This window comes from Megachile rotundata, chromosome 5, assembly GCF_050947335.1.
Source record: "Megachile rotundata isolate GNS110a chromosome 5, iyMegRotu1, whole genome shotgun sequence".
In the NCBI taxonomy this organism is placed as follows: domain Eukaryota; kingdom Metazoa; phylum Arthropoda; class Insecta; order Hymenoptera; family Megachilidae; genus Megachile; species Megachile rotundata.
In genome coordinates this window covers 13,642,875-13,661,313 of record NC_134987.1, presented here as the reverse complement: position 1 = coordinate 13,661,313, position 18,439 = coordinate 13,642,875, and the positions used below count along the sequence as shown (strand labels likewise).

Sequence of the window (18,439 nt, the reverse complement as noted above, 5' to 3'; positions counted from 1 at the left end):
AAAATCATTGGTGTAAAATTTTCAAACGAGTAATATATCGCCAATAGATCATTGTTGATTACAGCAGTCTATTGTTATTCGTTCATGGACTTTCATGTATATTAAAAGCGGTTCTTCATTATTCACGGAGACCGCGTTGTATCGTCCATGTGTTATGAATAACAATGAGCACGTTAAATAAAAACTACTTTTTACGATTTTTTTCATACCTACAACCCTGTCCATAGTTATGTAACATATCGAGACTCCTATTAAAAATTATAAGTAATCATACCATCAATGTTCATAACAAGCATTATTTCAGTTCAATGTCAATTAAAGACTTATTCATCGATATGCAACCCGTGATCATCGTCAAAATGCTAATAAATAGATTTCCTGCTAATACAAAGTTCCCTTTGTTCAAATTTAACCGTAACACAAAAGTTATATTCAATCTGCCAATGTTTCTGCTACAATGAGCTGTTTCATAATTGCAGCACGCACGTGTACCGTGCGAATAATAAGGATCGATTAAGAATTACTTACGAGGTATGAGCGCAATGTATCATCGATGAAGAAGCTGAAAAAAAAATCGGATAGCGCGATAGGCGGGCAAGCGAACACCCCAGCAGGTGCACCCAACGCAAACGGAGATGCATCACCAACCCGGGTGTGCAGGGATTTCCTACGGAACGTATGCCATAGGGGGAAACGTTGCAAGTATTTGCACGAACGGTCCGAGGATGATCCCGTAGAGGAGTACACGTTCTGTCATGATTTTCAAAATGGAATGTGCAATTGGCCAGGATGCAAATTCCTTCATTGCACAGAGAGCGAGGAGAAAAGATTCAGGGCAACGGGAGAACTGCCTGCTCATATATTGAGCAGGCTAAAAAATAATAACGAGAAGTCAGAATTTCCTATGTGTAAAGATTTCATCAAAGGCAGTTGTCAGAGAACGAATTGCAAGTTTAGACATTGGAAAAACGACGAACAGCAGCATAATTTAATTGCAGCTGCTCATCTTACTGCGTCGAGGCCGCAGCACAATTTTAATGGTACTAGTAATGGTGAGAATCGCAGATACGAAGAGGACAGAAAGTAAGTATGCCGGAAATTATATTCATCAGTCTTTTCCTGTTTAAATTGGGTATCAGGGTTTCCCGAACCTTTGTGCACCGAGACCCACTTCCGAAAACGATCATTTTTCGTTTATGTACTTATAATATATTATTTTTCAAAATTTCTAAAGTCCTAAGTTCCAAATTGCAAAGTTCGATAGTTCCAAATTAAACATATTGCTTTACTACTTAAAAATTTTAATACTTAACGCAAATTATGCTTTGGGAATCGTTGTTCTATACGAATGGCTAAGTAAATAATTTGTCAGAAATTTTTATTAAAAAGTTACCTCCTTTTTTAACCGCTGCTTAAAATGTATTTTCTGGTGTAACTGACTTACATATATTTTTAGTTTCCACTGGCAAATGGAAGACCAACATAACTTAGTCACAAACAACGGTTTCAATGCATCCTCACATCCACCTGATTACATAGGACCTCCTGAACCAAAGAGACGAATAGTTTCTGGCGAAACTGTAGTTCATTTTGAAGCTTCACAACTTGTAGGACAACATGCTGCACAACCAGTCACTCCAGGTTACTATTATCCTGTTATACCGCGCAATGAAGCTAGAGCAATTGTTTTGGAAGATGAAAATGTGTTATTAAGGAAGAAAATAGAGGAATTGAAAAAGCAGGTTATTATAATTTCTATTCTTGTAATTTTCCTTGTACGTTTCATAATACTGACTTTATTCATTATTTGCAGGTTAGTGATCTAACAGCGACTAACGAGTTTCTTCTGGATCAAAATGCCCAGTTAAGAATGTCTGGGAAACGAACTGCAAATGTGACAGCTGTTACAGTACCTGCAGTTACCATTACAAATACTGTTCCACCATCGCAAGCTCCAACACCTCAGCAAATGGTTAATGCAGCAGTAGCTGCTGGTACTCTACGTACAGTTACTGCAAGTGTTGCGACTGTACCTGTAAGTATAGCCGCCGTCGCACCTGTCTCTATTGCAGCGGTTTCAATGGCGCCAGTGTCTATACCACCACCGATAGTTACAATGGCCCAGCAAACAATTACGATGAGCGGTTCAGGCCCACAGGCAACTAATCAACAACCACCTAATACACAACAACCTGCCAGTTTACCTCTTTCGATATCTGGTGCGACTGCACCATTAGTTTCTTATCCTATTATGACTCAAGAACTTAGGCCCGTGTTGCAGTAAATGAGAAAGGAACACCTAACAAAAGCTCAAGCACATAGATGAGTCAAGAATACCATCTTCTGCGTTCAGTCTTTCAAACTAATACCATATTTATATTGTTTCTTTCAATATGAATGGTGAATACAAAAAATACAGGAAATATAAATGAATTCGAGCAAAATATATTCTTTAGAGAAGTACAATGTTGGAAATGTTCAATGAATAACATAACACTATAGGTCTTTAGGTAGGAATTTGTAGTAATCTTCGTACAGGACAAACGTAATGATCATGACTGTTTTTTTGGCAGTATGGCGTAAATAATATGCCTTTATTGGAGTCATTCGAATGCACTTCTGTTCTTTTTCCAGTAATTTACCTTGCAAAAAGGTAAACGTTAACTATATTAATATATGCAGCACAATGTTTGTCCAAATTGTGTATAAATTTAGAGTAATAAGGATATTGGTCTAGAACCATGGAAGATGGTGACAAATAATATTCTACTATTCTTTTTTAAATATTCTAAATACGATGGAGATAAAAATAATTTTGTAGCTAACTTTTTGTATTGTTGGAAGGATAACCAGATACGAGTCAAACTAAACATTGTAAATGAACGTAGATAAGAATCGACTCTTTTTAGGATAATATATTAAAATAAGTACAAAATAGGGTGAATTATGTAAATGAATTATAATAAAAGTTCAAGTTACAGTAAAAGTTAAGGTTTACCGTTGCTTTGAAAATAGTGGTGAACCTTGCGACTGTTCTGTACGCGACGCTGTAAATAGTATTTTGTTGCTTCCTCGTTTTTTAAACAAAATTTTTATACTTCCATTTTTAATAGATAAGTTAAATATTCTTATAAAATAATGAATACTTTAATAAATTAAGTACTTATTGTGGTCTTTTTTGTTTTTACAATTTACTTAAGTAAATGGCTTTGGGTTCAGGTGATGGAAAATAGAAACTATGAATTTAAACCTGGCCCGTGCATAAAGAATCAGGTACACAAACTTATCATGTGAATCCTGTAAACCAAATAAACATATATCTTCTTTTGAGTCATGCTATCAGTCATGATTACCAATAATGTTTATTCACTGTATATATTTTGTGCAATTAGTATAAGAAATTGAGCAATAAGTACTCATGTATTTTATATATGCATACAAATGTGTAATCTTTTATGTATAACTTTATATTAATAAGCACTTCATTAAAAGGATAAATGCTCTCCTTATCTTAACTTCATCAAGAACAGTGTTTATACTTCACTTTTTTAAATTAATATTTTAGGTATTTATTATAAGTAAAATTTACTTTTTCCTAGTATTCCATCTCATTTAAAAAATTATTAAAAAATATGAGATATATTCTCAGTTTTACTTAGTTTAACATTTTTTCTTAAAAAAATAATATAATTAATATTTAGATCTGTAAATATATGTGTTGTTTAAATGATATCAATCATACTGCTTTTGTATTTAAGCTGTTTCGATATAAGTTTAATTATTTGACTTTATGTGTTTCATTAATAATTAGAAAGTACCAATCTTCGGCAAAATACTATTCGGTATGCGCGATTTAATCACGCGATATTGAAAGTGAAGGAAATTTATCGTATCGTTGGATACCGATAAATTGTAACTACTTTTATGTTGTAAGAAACGTTTAGTGGTAAACGATTACAGTTACCTTTAGGTAACAATATATAGTTGATGATAATTACTGTCTTTACTAACAAGAGAGTTAATGAAAACATGAAACTGAATACATTTTATCGTGAATTAGTTTTGTAATCGTACAAATTAAAAGAACCAATACTTGGAAACTGATTATTTTTTACAAACTTATGTTTATTAAGGCATTAATTTTTAACTTCAAAACATATTCTGAATAACACCATTATTACACCATTATAAACATTTCATTTATGCATATAAGTATTTTTCATGTTCAATATTTTAAACATCTATATATTTATTTACTAGATATAAACTTTTTCTTTGTACAAAATTTGTGTAACACAGCTGTGTCTATTAATATTATCCTATAAGTTCAAATATGTAAAACAGAAATTAATTAAAATGTTACATCTGATACTGATATATTTTACTTTATAAAAAAACAGTAAAGAGCAAAAGATATGTATTATCACAGAAAAATTAATTATCTGAAAAGAATATAAAATATGTAGTAATGACTATATATATATTAAAGTACTTTCCTGTTTGATTAATAATTTAGTCCATAATCTTGATAAATGCATTATTGCAACTGAAATATAGTTTAGTACTAATTATTATAAATATTTAAAACCTTTTATGCTGTAACTGGCAATGGTCGAAAATTTTTGTTTTTTATCCAGTATACACCTGCTATTAAAACAGTGCAACAAAATCCAACTATAAAACGTAATTTCCAATGACGCTTGGAAGCTTTTAAGACATTAATGACTCTAATAGTTTGTTCTCTGGTATCACGATCACTACCAGAATTTTCAATAACAAAGTTTGCCATTTCTGCTTTCTTTTCTAATGACATTTGTGCAGCAACTCTTAATTTTGCTTTAGCTTCTGTGAAACCTGTTCTTTCCATAAGTCGTTGCAATTGCAAATCTTCTTCACTAAAATTAAATAATGGTTTAATAGAATGATGTCTACATATTTTTATATGTCGTATAAATGACTATAAACGTACCAAGTTACAACAATTATTTTATATAAGTAATTTAACATATGTCCTGTTTCAAAAAGTAATGGTAGATCCATAACTACAAATTGGTGACCTTGTAGAAAATATTTAAGTGTTTGCCAGTATATTTCTCTGTATATATCTGGATGAGTGATAGCATTTAATTTTTTTCTTTTATTTACATCGTTAAATATTAAGTCACCAAGTTTAGTTCTGTCAAGTTCATCTGTATCTAAGAATACTTCTGGGCCAAATTCTTTTTTTATTTTGTGCCATGCTGGTTTCCCTGGTTCCACAACTGTAATATAAATTTTTACATTATTTATTGACAAGTATAATGAGTTTAGTTCGAAAAGTTTCGATACAAAATAAGAAATATTAAAAACACAAACTACAAATCACGTTAAAATAAAATTTGTTTAGTAAAACGTAGCTACTAAATCAAGATGCACATATAATTAAAATATTTCAACTTCATTTCTAACCTTTTCTTGCAATTTGATCAGCATCAATGACAGGTATTCCATGTTCTCGGAAAATTGCAGCAACAGTACTTTTTCCAGTTGCTATTCCACCTGTCAATCCCACTAAAAACATTTTTTAATAATAATTTTTCAATGTCTGATAATTGTTTTAATAGTTAAATGGACATTGTAACTTGTATCAGTATTATAAAATTGGATGCCATTTAAGACTAGTCATGTTACGACGGTTTCCACTGAGACTGGAAGTATTCTTTTGTATAATTTTGGCGACATATTACAGATTTTATAAGAATATGTCTACCAATGAAAGATGTATAGAATAAACAAGATAAAGTGTATAACACTTCAACTAATTATAAGTGATTAGAATGCAATTTTGTATGCTACATAAAGTATCATTCTAATCTAAATTATAGTCCATTTAAAAATGTAATTTCTTGTCATTTAAATTTGTTGGTACTTTATGTATACTCTGTTTCATAAATGTGATGTTTCTCTACAGTATAGTTGCTTTTGTGATCATATATACGGCGAGAAAAAATAAACGAAACGTAAGAGCCTATAATAATATGATAAATACAAAATATAAAATATTTATTATATTCGATTTTTTAAATATATTTGCACAATATTTAAATTTAGAATAAAAAGAATTTGGCCTAACGAAAAAAACGTACTGCAGTTTGCAGGGATAAAATTTCATGATACTTTCTGTTTACTAAGTATATACTTTTTGCATTGCAATTGTCATAAAAGCGCATCCGCGTTATCATAATTTACAAAATATGTAGAAAAGCAAACAAAAATTATAAATGCACATGTCGCAAATATGCAAATATAACGAAAATTTATTGTGTAGTACAAATTTTTAGCATTATTAGTTCACATTATTTATTTTAACTTTGAATTGAATTATCATTTATTTATTGTTTCTTTTGTAGCGAACTATTCTTTGAAGTGTATTTCAATTAACTATCAATAATTTTTGTGTGCTTACTATATACTATATAACTAATGCCATAATTTGAAATAGCCATCTTTTACCGAAGAAAAACGCGCTATTTTGTAGTGGTAAAATTTAAAGAAATCATCAGTTCGGTGTTACATGTTTTATAATTATGATAAAACTAAAAGTAATATAAAGTCTGTTTTATTTTTATAAAGAAGAAAGTAGACAGTTGAATATTATCAAAAAAGGTAAAAATGAGTCGCCAATTCTCTAAACCAATTCGAACTTATGAAAGGAAGAAACGTAATGATGTAGCAGTAGTATTTCCTAATTCACATACTGAATCTTACAATAAGCTTGGTAATAACAAACGTACTTCGCTAAGAAAAAGGTTAAATGAAGCTGAGAAAGAAGAAGTAAACGATAATTCTTTGTATTATGATCCTTTTGATACAACATTTGACAGACTTGCTAAAGCAGCAAGGTATGAAATTTTGTAAAATATAATTTGTAAAATCTTTTTATATATTTATGATTCTTCATTAATCATGTTTTACAGGATACCACCACCAGTTGCTAAAGTTTCTAATAATGAAAGCTCATACAATAGCACAGATAATAGCTCTAGCTGGCAACTCAATCAATCTGGAAATAAATCTATTAAGTTAGATGATAACAACAAAGAATTAATTTTAATGCCAGATGTAATATATAAAAAACGAAAAATGCAAGTTATCAAGAAAACAATCAAGAAAAACCCATCACGGTCTCAAAAAAATGTAAAATTTAAGGTAAATTATATTATTAATTTTTGAAGTTATGAGAAAATTGTTAATAGACATATATTGTTGAGTAGGTAAAAAAAGATGATGCTTGTAAAAGATATATGTTACGCAAAAGAAAAAAGAATAATAAGTCAACATCTATAGTATCAAATACTGATTCTCTAAATTTACATTCAGAAACTGGTTCAGAGATTGAAAATTATAATGGGAAACATTCTTCACACAAAAATAAGAAGAATACTAGTAAATTAAACAAACAGTCTACAAAAAATGTGCAAATAAAACCATGTTCTGTAGTTCTACATAAATATAGTATAACAGAAAATAATAATGAAATAAATTCGATAGGAAGTACTTCATCTGTAAATATAAAAAATTTAGAATGCAATAATGCAAAGCATTGTTTTAGTAAGCAATTAGGTATAGATTCATTTGCAAAATCAATTAATTTTGGGAAAAAAAATGAGAAAATATTCAGTAGTACACCTTATAGTAGAACAGTAAAATCTGTTAATTTAATTCCTTTGTCACCAATTCCTATTGGATGCTCTAAAAACTTAAATCATTCTATGTCTTGTAGTGACAATGTTTTAAGTACTGTAGACAATAAAGATTTAATTCCTAATAGATCTAATCAAGCAAATACACTAGATAAAAAATCGAATGTATTAGGTAAATTTATATCTGAAAGAGAATCTGATTTATTTTCTACTGGTTTAACAAATATATCTAATTCTAACAAGTGCAATATAAAACCATTAGAAAATTCACTGACTATGTTTAGTTATACTGATAACAATATTTGCAATCAAGAAAAGTTTTCAATAGAACAAAATATTTTTACAAATGAAATAGAGAAGAATGATATGTCAAATAAATCAGTCCAAGAATGTGTAATTACAGATACAAGAAAAACGAAATGTCAATTAAACTTTTCTGTTGATGCAGATAAATCTCATTCTTTATTTGATGATACTAATGAACACACTGAGAACCAAATATATAGTGATGTTATTGTACATGATGTAATAAAAGCATCTCCCAATAATATAATGTTAAATAAGACAAATACACCATTGCGTGAAATTTGTTATAATTCTGTTCAGTTATCTGAAAAACAGATAAGTATAACTAATACTGATATGAAGGTAATATGTGATGAAGTTAAAGAAAAATCATCTGAGTTATTACATTCTTCAAAATCAGTGATTTTAGATGCTTCATCCGATAATGTACAATTTACATCAAAGGCAGTTGAAACAGATGATAATGATGATAATAAGGAAAACATATTAGAACACGTTGAAAGTTTAGCTGAACCAAATATAAATAATTCTGTTGTAAATAATAATAGTATGCATGATTGTTATGTAATTTTGAAACGGTTACAAGATCCTATTAGAGTTTCAACAAGAAAAAAATCTTATAGACGGAATAGTGGTTTAACTAGTATTCTTGAAGATTGTAGTAATAGTACAGAACAGCTGAACTTGAGAAGAAAAAATGAATTAAAAAGGAAAGAAACATTAGCGAGAAAAGAATTGTTGCCATTAGAAAATATAATGGAAGAATCAGTTATTGAAAAATCTGTCGAAATAATTAAACCTATTTTCTTGAAGCCTGGTAAATCTTGGGCAAGATCTTTATCAATTTTGAACAATATCCAAAATTTATCTAAATTGGACAAGTTATCTATTGGTAAGGGCAAAAAATGGAGACATAGTGTACAAGATGTCTTAAATATGCAAAAACAAGGTAATAGTTACATGATTATTATATGCATAAAAATTACATGAAAGTTAAATTTCAAACTATATTTATTGCAATGTGAAGAAGGTTTAAAGTAATGTCCATGAACTTTGATATGACTTTCTTTTTTTTTATATTTTAATAAAACAAAATTAACCTGAAACATTAATGTTTCATTCTTTTTAATATCAGAATATATGTATAATATATACTTTTGAACCATTTTCTATTTTTTACTTTTTTAACAGCTTTTGTTTTTTTATATAATGTATAAAATTGCATGAATTATATGTCACAGCTATTATGTGATTACCATTGATTTAAGTAGTGTGGTAAATGGGTGGGTTTCACATTTGAATCATAAACTAGATTTATTTCAAAGACTAAAATATTAATTATAAACTGTGTTTGTAGGAATTTTACAAAGTTGCATAAAAGAAAATAGTAGTGACAAAGACTTGCAAGTATGCAATGAAGAAAGTAATGAATCTGAAAGTATATTGGATAATAGCAAAAGTAGAACTTGTGATTCTACTAATTTTGGACATCTTTCACGAAGAGTATCGGTCCGTGTCGTTCCAATACATAAAACTGTTAAATCCATTAGTGATGTTCCATTTCTTGAAGTTTATGGTATTGTTCCTCTAAAAAATCAGAGATATACCTTAATAAGTAGTAAGTTAATTTTTCGTTTAATTATATCAAAGTATCAATTATAATGACTACTTTTAAGATTAATTAAATTATGTATATGTTTTTATATAGCTTCTGAGAAATCTTCCGTATGCAGTATTCAAAACGACGATTTCAATGATCAAATTATTAAAGAGCATGTTCCTTTAACAGCAAAAGAAGTTATTTTACAGAGATGTTCACAAGAAGATTATATACCATTTTCTTCATATTTTACTGATTCGTAAGCATGCATAAATATAATATTACGTATTAAAAGAAAGAACCATTGTAATAGTACTTTTTTTTAGATACTTAGAATATTGTCGAAAGATTGGAGAAGGTGTGTATGGAGAAGTATTTCTTTATGAACACGGAGATAAAAAGTCTGTCGTAAAAGTTATTCCTATAGAAGGAACTGAATATATAAACGGTGAACCACAGAAAAAGTTTCATGAAATATTGTCAGAAATTGTAATTGCAATGTAATTATACCCGTGAAATATTGATTTTAATGATTATGATTTATTAGATTAATTTTCAAGATAAAATATTTTTAGGGAATTACATAATTTAAGATTCAACAAAATGTATAAGACTGACGGATTTGTTGAAGTGAAAAATATTAAATGTATCAAGGGAAAGTATCCAGAAAAACTTGTAGCACTTTGGAATATGTATGATGAAGAAAAACATTCAGATAATGATTGCCCATCAATTTTTAATGATGATCAACTGTATATTGTTCTGGAACTTGGACATGGTGGTCAAGATTTAGAAGCCTTTGTATTTCCGACAGCAGAAGAAGCTTATATATTATTTATACAGGTATTTCTGTTTGAAAGTCTTGTATCATGCATTGATATTAATTTCAGTTATATTAAATAAATATCAATTATGTTTTATTTTTATACTATAATTAAAATCATAAAAGCATAAATAAACGTATTAAATGATTGTTAACAGACCTCATTAGCATTAGCAGTCGCAGAGAAAGCTGTCGAGTTTGAGCACAGAGATTTACATTGGGGAAATATATTAATATCTCCTACAAATGAGTCTCATGTATATTATAAGCTTGGACGAAAGAATATTAAATTAATTAGTAAAGGTGTACAGGTATAATGAAATAACTATAATGAATTAATTTTTTAATCAGTAATAAAGTGTTAGCAGAGGCTAAAAAATTAAATTTGTTGTGTTAGGTGTCTATTATAGATTTCACTCTTTCAAGAGTAACATATCAAGGATGTAGTGTATTTAATGATCTTGCATTAGATCCTACACTTTTTACGGCTCAAGGTGAATACCAGTTTGAAATATATCGCTTGATGAGAGATAAAATTATGTAAGTATGTTTATTAAATTTCTTTTGTATTCATAAGTATATTATAAATATACTTATGTAACAACTATTTCAGGAATGATTGGCAGAAATTCGAACCATACACAAATGTTTTATGGCTTCATTACACTTTGGATAAAATGATTACAGCAGTTAGATATAAAAAGAGGAACGTAAGATCGCATAAAAATGGCATAAAAAAACTCCAAGAACTAAAAAATGAAATTTTAAAATATAGCAGTGCCTTCGATTTTGTAACAAACTGTGATCAAATTGCTAATTTAGTGTATAATGACTCGTAGACTGAGTCTGATAAGTACTAGTAGAATTATTAGTACTTCATTTATTTATAAAAATAAATGAATTATTAGTACTGATCAATTTGTATATATTTAGTAATGATATTATATTATTTGTAAGTTTTTATTGTATTACTACTTATATCTTTTTATATGAAATTCCACTGTTGCTTTTAAAGCAGTGTTATATTTTTTAAATTATTCGTAAATAAATTAAATTCCTTGTAAAAATTATTATATATTACTTAATTTTTTTTTTATTAAAATTTCAACGTGATTTGTGGTTAAATAAATGAAATATCAAAAATATTACAACAATAAAATTTAGAACAAATAATATATAAAAGTTTGTTACGTGTGTTACAAATTTTTTCAAATTATTTTTTCACTGTGTTAAATAGCTTTGTTATAAAAAAAGTTTTTAACGAAATTAATCTGTATGAATAGACCGAGAATATTCGTAATTATTGCTTAATTTATGGTATGCGCTGCATTGATTTATAAAATTCCATCTCTGCTGATCAAACTGCAAATAATTTGTATTAAATATAAAATGTTAGAATATTGAACTGAAACATAATCTGTAACTTAGAAAGATCATACTTACAGTACTATCTTTTTCTGCTTGTTTTTCTTTTTTATATTTATTTTCTAGTACTGGGGATTTCTCTTCACAATACGGAAACCTGTAATATTCAATTATTATACAATCCGATATACTCCATATGGATTAAAGGAATAAATATATTATTACTTAATATTGTGCTCCATACTAGGCTTGTCGTCTTGTGTTTGTAAAGTTGGATAATTTTGCATATCACTTAAAATGGTAAGTGGCCATTGTTTTTCAGGTGAATCATCTTGTATTAATTTTAAAATATTGTTTCTATCGGTTTTTTCATACATATTTTTTTCAGTCATATGCAATCTTTCTTCTATTTCACGAATTTCTGTATAAAATTGTTTTTGTACATCCTTCTCACAGAAAAATTGATTTTTATTTTTTGTGCATATTAAATTTTCATTGCTATTTATAATTACGCTTATTCGTTCGTAAAGTTCTACTAATTCTTTCATATTCAGCGACTGAAATGAAACTTATTTAATACTTATCTTTTATACAATTATTATTTATTAACTATGTTCCTTACTTGTAACCAATTTTCCGGTTCAAAAATTCTTTCACTTTTTAAATTATCTTCAAATTGTTTTTGTAAAATTTCAACGCTTTCCTTATGTCTTTCATTAACTGCATTTAAACTGCTGTCATATCGTTTCTTCATTAATACCAATTTAGTTTGATATTCTTCTGCTTGAGTCTTTACAATAATTTTTAAAGCATGAAAAGAAAAAAATATGTTATTTCATATAATGTTATTGAATACAGCGTAATGTACATAACATAGCAATGTTAAATAATATATACTTTAAGAATAGCACGAAGATCTGTATTTTCTTGCGTTAAATGTTGTATAGTTTCTGTGTAATTTCTTATTTTACAATTTTTAATTTCAATTTCGTTCAATAATTTTTCAATTTCATTTTTATTTCTATAATGCCCATTTTTGTCAGACTTTGCTTTGTGCTTTATGTTTTTATTATTGTTTTTCGAAGATTCAAATTCAAATGTTATACAGTCATTTGAGCTTATATATTTTTCTGTATTTTCAATATTCAGCTGTTCTTGTAACTCAATTTCTTCTATCTCGTTTTCTTTTATTTCTTTTTCCGGGTCTTTAGACTTTGATTTTAAATTTCTATTTATATAATTAATTTTATTAACATCATTAGCATCATTGTCTGCCAGTTGATCTTGATATATCTAATAACAGTTAAAAATTTTAATAAAATTAAATTAACTAACATATGCAAGTAAGAGTTACATAAAAAATTATTTTATTAACTGTGTGCTTATTCTGCAACTGTTCATTAAAATGATGAGTTGGTAAATTTTCTCCTACAGTAGATTGTTTTTTAAGAATTGATAACCTGTCGAGTATTTTGTTTGAAAGAGTATATAATTGATTCTTCAACTTTACATCAGTAACTTCATTACAGAGTTTAATTGATAATTCGGAGTTTTCATTTTTCCAATATTCAATAGATTTTTGTAAGCTCTCATTTTCGGATATCAACGTATCCAAATTGTTATTAAGTTTTTTATTATTATTTTGATCATTTACAATTTGCATTTTTAGACTGTTAAGCTCAGCTTTTAATTTCTTCTCGCTTTTATCTAATTTTGCAAAATCTTCTTGCATCATATATATGATATTAATTTTGTCATGTTGCTCTGTTAAAGATGTAATTGTTTGATTCATTTTGATCAATTTATTTTCCATATCTTTCAATTTTGCACTTGACAATTCATTTTCATTTCTCAGTTTCACAATTTCATAATCTTTTTCTTTTACTACGTTTTGATGTTCTGTGATGTTTCTCAATACAATATTTTCATTTTTCTCAATGTTATCTTTTAAATTAATTATAGTTTTATTGTTATTTGAAATAATCGTATCTGCCTGCATAATTTGGTCTTGTAGTTTGCGGTTTTCGTGCTTTATGTCACATAATCTACAAAAATGTTATTACCAGTTATAAATGAAGATATTAAGTATTGAGCGAAATAACAAAAATAAAAAAATATTACTTTCTTTCTATTTCCATGAGTTTGCTCGTCATATTAACATTTACATCATTTACTTCGGATAATCGCTGGGATAAATTTTTAATTATCTTATTCTTCACTGTTAACAATAAACATTTTTTATCTTTAATATTGTTGTAATTCTTATTTTTTTTCTTCAATGCATTACGGTTTTTATTGTGTGTGGATAATTCATTTTTAAATATTTGAAGCTGGTCTTTCAATTTTAATATAATTCCATTTTTATTACTAAGCTCTGCAGTCACTTTTGATAATTGTTCTTTAATTGCAATACTATTTTCTAATTCCCTTTGATGCAAGCAATCGCCTTCTCCTCTCCTTGCTAAATGCTGTGCCACTTCCTCTTTTAACTGAGCTATTTCTGTATCTTTTTTTTGTAACTCTTTTTGCTGTTTTTCAATTTCTTCAACTATTTGAATATGATGATCTCCAGCACCTTAATAAGATCATTTGTTATGTATGTATGAAGTTAATACTTTTTAAAGTATATAATAAAATTATACCGTGAAGAGCATTATTAACTCTATCAATACAAGATTTGAAGTACATTTCAAATGCATGATTAATTTGTTTATCGTGCAAAGTGTTTCTTTCTTTATGTAATATTTCATCTAACAATTGCCATAAAATGGTTCCAATAAATTCATTTATTTTGTTTTGTATCTTCAATAAACCAGGAGGTAACTCTTTAATATTGAAAGCGCACTTCATATATTCTTCTTTATGTTGATTATATAAGTTAGAGATATGTTGCTTCCTCATTGTAATATCTAACAAAAAGAGTAAAGTAATTGATGCTTATATAAGTGTTATAAAAATATAAATTCAAAATACCCTGAGAAATATTAATAGCTGATTGAATATTTTCGAGAATGTCGTAAAAACTGTAAATCAGTTTAATTATGAATGGACGTTCAGTCTCTACATATATTTTCATTTGTTGAGTAAGTGAACGCAGTTTAATCAGGAAATGTGAAAAATATTCGAGGATCTTTTTTCCTTCTTTATCAACATTAGTTTTTTGGTTTAATTCTACAATACGGTTGTCACATTCCTATTGAGAAACAGTATTTTGTTATTTAATATATTATAACAAAATGTAATTAATATTAATATTACAGTTTCATGTTTATAAAAGTTGAAATTGTTGTTTGTTGTATCTAAGCAATTGTGATTTGTAATAGAAGTAGAAATATCATCTTCAAATTCTAATTCATTTACACTGCTTTTATTTTGCTCAATACGAAGCACAATTACATTAGTCTTCCCGCCTAAGCAAATAAAGTACCAATGATTTGTATGAATAGCAGAAAAATATTACTGTCATGTTTAATTCATATATATATACAAAATTACTTGTATTTTTAAGTTTTAGATCAGATTCATAATAACAGTCTTCACAAATTATATTTTCTAAACTTTGGTTCAGATGAATTTGTTGTTTATTATTTTCTATACATTGTTTTAACTCTTGTAGTTGTTGTAAAAGATTCTGACTTTCTATTTTATAACTTTGAAATCTTGTCATAATAACATTTATATTTAGTAACACATTGTTGGCTTCTTCATTAATATCTAAATCACAGTTTGCACAGTTACAAATATCTTCACATGAACCATTGAGATCTTCCAAATTGTTTAAAGCGTGTTTCAAATTATTAAAGAAATCACTAATTTCTTGTTTAATAGAAACTAATTGCTTTTCATATTGAGAAATTTTAATATTCTTATTATGAATTTCAGCTTTTAAATTCTCTAACATATCCTTTGTCTTCATCTAATAGATAACATAAAATATATCTATTAGTTGATATATATTAATTATTAGCTATACAAAATAATATACCTGTTCTTCATATGTAATAGACGTTTCTTTAATCACATCTAATAATTGAGTTATTTCTTCTTCTTGATCTGTTATCATACAACTTTGTTCATAATTTTGTTTTTCAAGTTCATCTTTCTGTTGTGAGATACATTTTATTTTTTCCAAATTATAAGTTTTAGCGTTTTTAATAGATTGTTCCATTTCTTGTAATTTTTTCTGCAACAAAAACATGAATATAAAAAAAAAAAATAAATAGTATTTTTATTTCAAAAAGTATATTTATAACGAATTACTAACTAAAAGGCAATTTTTCTCTGATTGTAGCATTGCTACATCTTTGTTGCATAATTGAAGTTTTTCAATTTCTTGAGATTGTAAATGGCAAGTTTTACATTTATCATTTAAATCTTTTTGTAGTTGCTCTATTAAATGTTTGTAATCATGAAGCTAAAAGAATAAATGATAAATTAATTCAAGACATTGAATACTGCTAGAACAATATGTGTTACCTGTTGCTTTAAACTTTCTACTTCATAATTATGTTGATGGTACAATTTGAAGAATCTGTCATGTATCATCTACATAACATTTATAAAATATTAATTATCCATAATATTTTGATTAAATAATATTATTTTACTTTATCATAATACATTTTATGTACTTGCTTTAAGATTCTCTTGTTGAGTACTTAGTGATATTTTCAATTCTTTGTTTGCGTCTCGTAATTCTTCTAATTCATCATCTCTTGCCTTGAATTTAATATTAAACACGTTAATATTAATTGAATTAACATATTGATTACATGTAATAATAAATAAAATAGGAACGTAATTGTTAAAATTATAAGATTAAATACAGAATTTCATACACGTAATTTATATTCTAAAGAAATGATTTCTGAATCTTTTTGAATAATAATCGCTTTATGAGTACTTTGATGTGAATCAAAACTACATTCTGTTTCAATATTTTGTGAACTTTCACTACAAGATGCATCGCATTCAAAACTTTGTTCTTTGTCATTATTTGTTTGTATACTACTGCTGTCCAATTCCGTTATAGTGGTATCTTGATCACTGTATTTAGGTGTAAATGATGCTCGTGATATTGCCTAAATAATAATATGTATATAAACATCACATTTAAATGCAGAAAAATTCAAATTCATACAGGTGTTAAACTTGAAGTTTTATTTAAATATTTATCTATCTGATTATCAATCTTTTCTATGTTGCATGGTTTTATATCCACCTGTAAAGGGGATTCATGTAAATGATATTAATAATAATAAGCAAAATTTATTATTGGTGCAACATTCTTACTTGTACACCTACGTCGATATATTCTATCCAGGGTGCTGGTTTATCATTTATGTCTGAAAAATTGGGTTCATAATTGAAAGTAAATAAATTAAAAATATTTAGATATTCGTTTATTATACCTTCAGTAATAAGTGATTTAATACTTTGATATGTTGATACTAAACTACTATTATTTAAAGATGGATCAACTGCAGTCGCAGAATAAGAATGTATCTCATTTGGTTGAATTCTTAAAATTGGTTTGTCTTTAGTTTTATTTTGAAAATGTTTTCTGAAGGGTACATGAATTGATAAATATGAATTTGAATTAATTGCAGGAACTGATTTACTAATATTAAGAAATGCATCTTTTAATTGTGATGTACAATTATCATTTTGCAACAATTCTTTTATTTCTTGTTTATTTTCCTATAAGAAATGATATAGATATTACTATTAATCAAATAGTTTAGAAAATAAATATATTCAGAATACTAAATACTTACTAAACTTCGTAATTGTTGTTCTTGTTTAGGAGAAAGTTGAAGGCTTTTATATTTTTCTAATTCTTTTTTGACTATTTGGAGTTCATTCTGAGTTTGTGAATTTAATTGAATTATGTTATCAATCACAACATTGAATGGTATGATTTTCCCCACCTAAAACATAAATTTATTTTTAATTTATATAATTATACAAATAAAAAGATTTTGTTTTTCAAATAATATTTGTTTGATACATACTGGTGAACCATTTTCGTTAAGTTCACGAAAGTAACGTGAATGTTCTACATAATTCGGACTCCAAGCTCTAATATCTGAACAAGAATCATATAGTTTTAATCGACCTTCTATTCGCTTTTTGGGCAAAACATAATCACCGTATATTAGAGGTGTTCCGCCGTTAGATCTGTTGGCTAAAAAAATTCGAGGACCATGTTCTGCATAGGACATATTGCTTATAAGTTTCCTTTCGAATATTTAGCCTATACATGAGTTATTATTATTACTATTATGAACATAATAGTGGGGTCTAGAATTTTTCTAAAAAATATACTATATGAAGTAAATTATATATTTATTTTACTGTTTCTATTTGTATACCATAGTAACCATTAAGAAACAAAACTGAAAACTATAAAAGGTGACCAATAACATTTTATTCAATTAGCTGCTATAGAAAATACTTGTATTACTACAAACAACATTTTTCTAATTTTCTGATTCATGTTCATTATTATAAAATACAGTGCAAACAAGACATATATTTTATAATATATAATAAATTGTTTGAAATTTAAATTGTACTAAAATAATTATACTTTCATTAGAAACTATTAGTAATAACAAATTCATATTAATGTATATATTTTATTTAAGTACAAAATTTTAT

At 27.1% G+C, this 18,439-nt stretch overlaps 4 protein-coding genes across 19 annotated transcripts; 2 read left to right on the top strand and 2 right to left on the bottom strand.

The window, feature by feature from the left end:
* Positions 1–553: 553 nt before the first annotated feature.
* On the top strand, positions 554–3,177 carry LOC100881944 (zinc finger CCCH domain-containing protein 10). The gene is made up of 3 exons (XM_012293009.2): positions 554–1,083; positions 1,457–1,742; positions 1,814–3,177. The coding sequence occupies exons 1-3, from the start codon at positions 554–556 to the stop codon at positions 2,282–2,284; spliced, it is 1,287 nt and encodes a 428-aa protein (XP_012148399.2). The 3' UTR covers positions 2,285–3,177.
* Dpck (Dephospho-CoA kinase) lies at positions 850–5,716 on the bottom strand. Its single transcript, XM_003706608.3, has 4 exons — positions 5,449–5,716; positions 4,970–5,261; positions 4,589–4,895; positions 850–4,442 (listed from the first exon to the last, which is right to left on the bottom strand). Exons 1-3 carry the CDS (start codon positions 5,558–5,560, stop codon positions 4,592–4,594), a joined length of 708 nt encoding a protein of 235 aa, XP_003706656.1. The 5' UTR covers positions 5,561–5,716; the 3' UTR covers positions 850–4,442; positions 4,589–4,591.
* Positions 5,717–5,894: 178 nt separating this feature from the next.
* Haspin (haspin) lies at positions 5,895–12,026 on the top strand. 2 transcript variants are annotated; one of them, XM_003706610.3, is made up of 11 exons: positions 5,895–5,999; positions 6,613–6,881; positions 6,957–7,188; positions 7,254–8,937; positions 9,346–9,606; positions 9,697–9,847; positions 9,915–10,088; positions 10,164–10,431; positions 10,570–10,722; positions 10,809–10,951; positions 11,025–11,325. In XM_003706610.3, the coding sequence occupies exons 2-11, from the start codon at positions 6,652–6,654 to the stop codon at positions 11,248–11,250; spliced, it is 3,522 nt and encodes a 1,173-aa protein (XP_003706658.3). In that variant the 5' UTR covers positions 5,895–5,999; positions 6,613–6,651; the 3' UTR covers positions 11,251–11,325. The 2 variants fall into 2 exon arrangements, with proteins under 2 accessions (XP_003706658.3, XP_012148414.2); XM_012293024.2 differs by lacking the exons at positions 5,895–5,999; positions 11,025–11,325 and adding an exon at positions 11,903–12,026 and having other exon boundaries at positions 6,066–6,881.
* LOC100883153 (uncharacterized) lies at positions 10,742–18,211 on the bottom strand. 15 transcript variants are annotated; one of them, XM_076531888.1, is made up of 21 exons: positions 17,928–18,209; positions 17,791–17,864; positions 17,554–17,706; positions 17,069–17,476; positions 16,917–16,997; positions 16,615–16,857; positions 16,412–16,495; positions 16,253–16,321; positions 16,041–16,190; positions 15,762–15,959; positions 15,272–15,692; positions 15,035–15,186; positions 14,750–14,969; positions 14,419–14,685; positions 13,898–14,351; positions 13,152–13,821; positions 12,674–13,069; positions 12,399–12,566; positions 12,002–12,333; positions 11,855–11,933; positions 10,742–11,773 (listed from the first exon to the last, which is right to left on the bottom strand). In XM_076531888.1, exons 1-21 carry the CDS (start codon positions 17,998–18,000, stop codon positions 11,678–11,680), a joined length of 4,788 nt encoding a protein of 1,595 aa, XP_076388003.1. In that variant the 5' UTR covers positions 18,001–18,209; the 3' UTR covers positions 10,742–11,677. The 15 variants fall into 15 exon arrangements, with proteins under 15 accessions (XP_076388003.1, XP_012148405.2, XP_076388004.1 ...); XM_012293015.2 differs by having other exon boundaries at positions 17,069–17,121; positions 17,188–17,476; positions 17,791–18,207; XM_076531889.1 differs by having other exon boundaries at positions 17,081–17,121; positions 17,188–17,476; positions 17,791–18,207.
* Between the last annotated feature and the right edge of the window lie 228 nt (positions 18,212–18,439).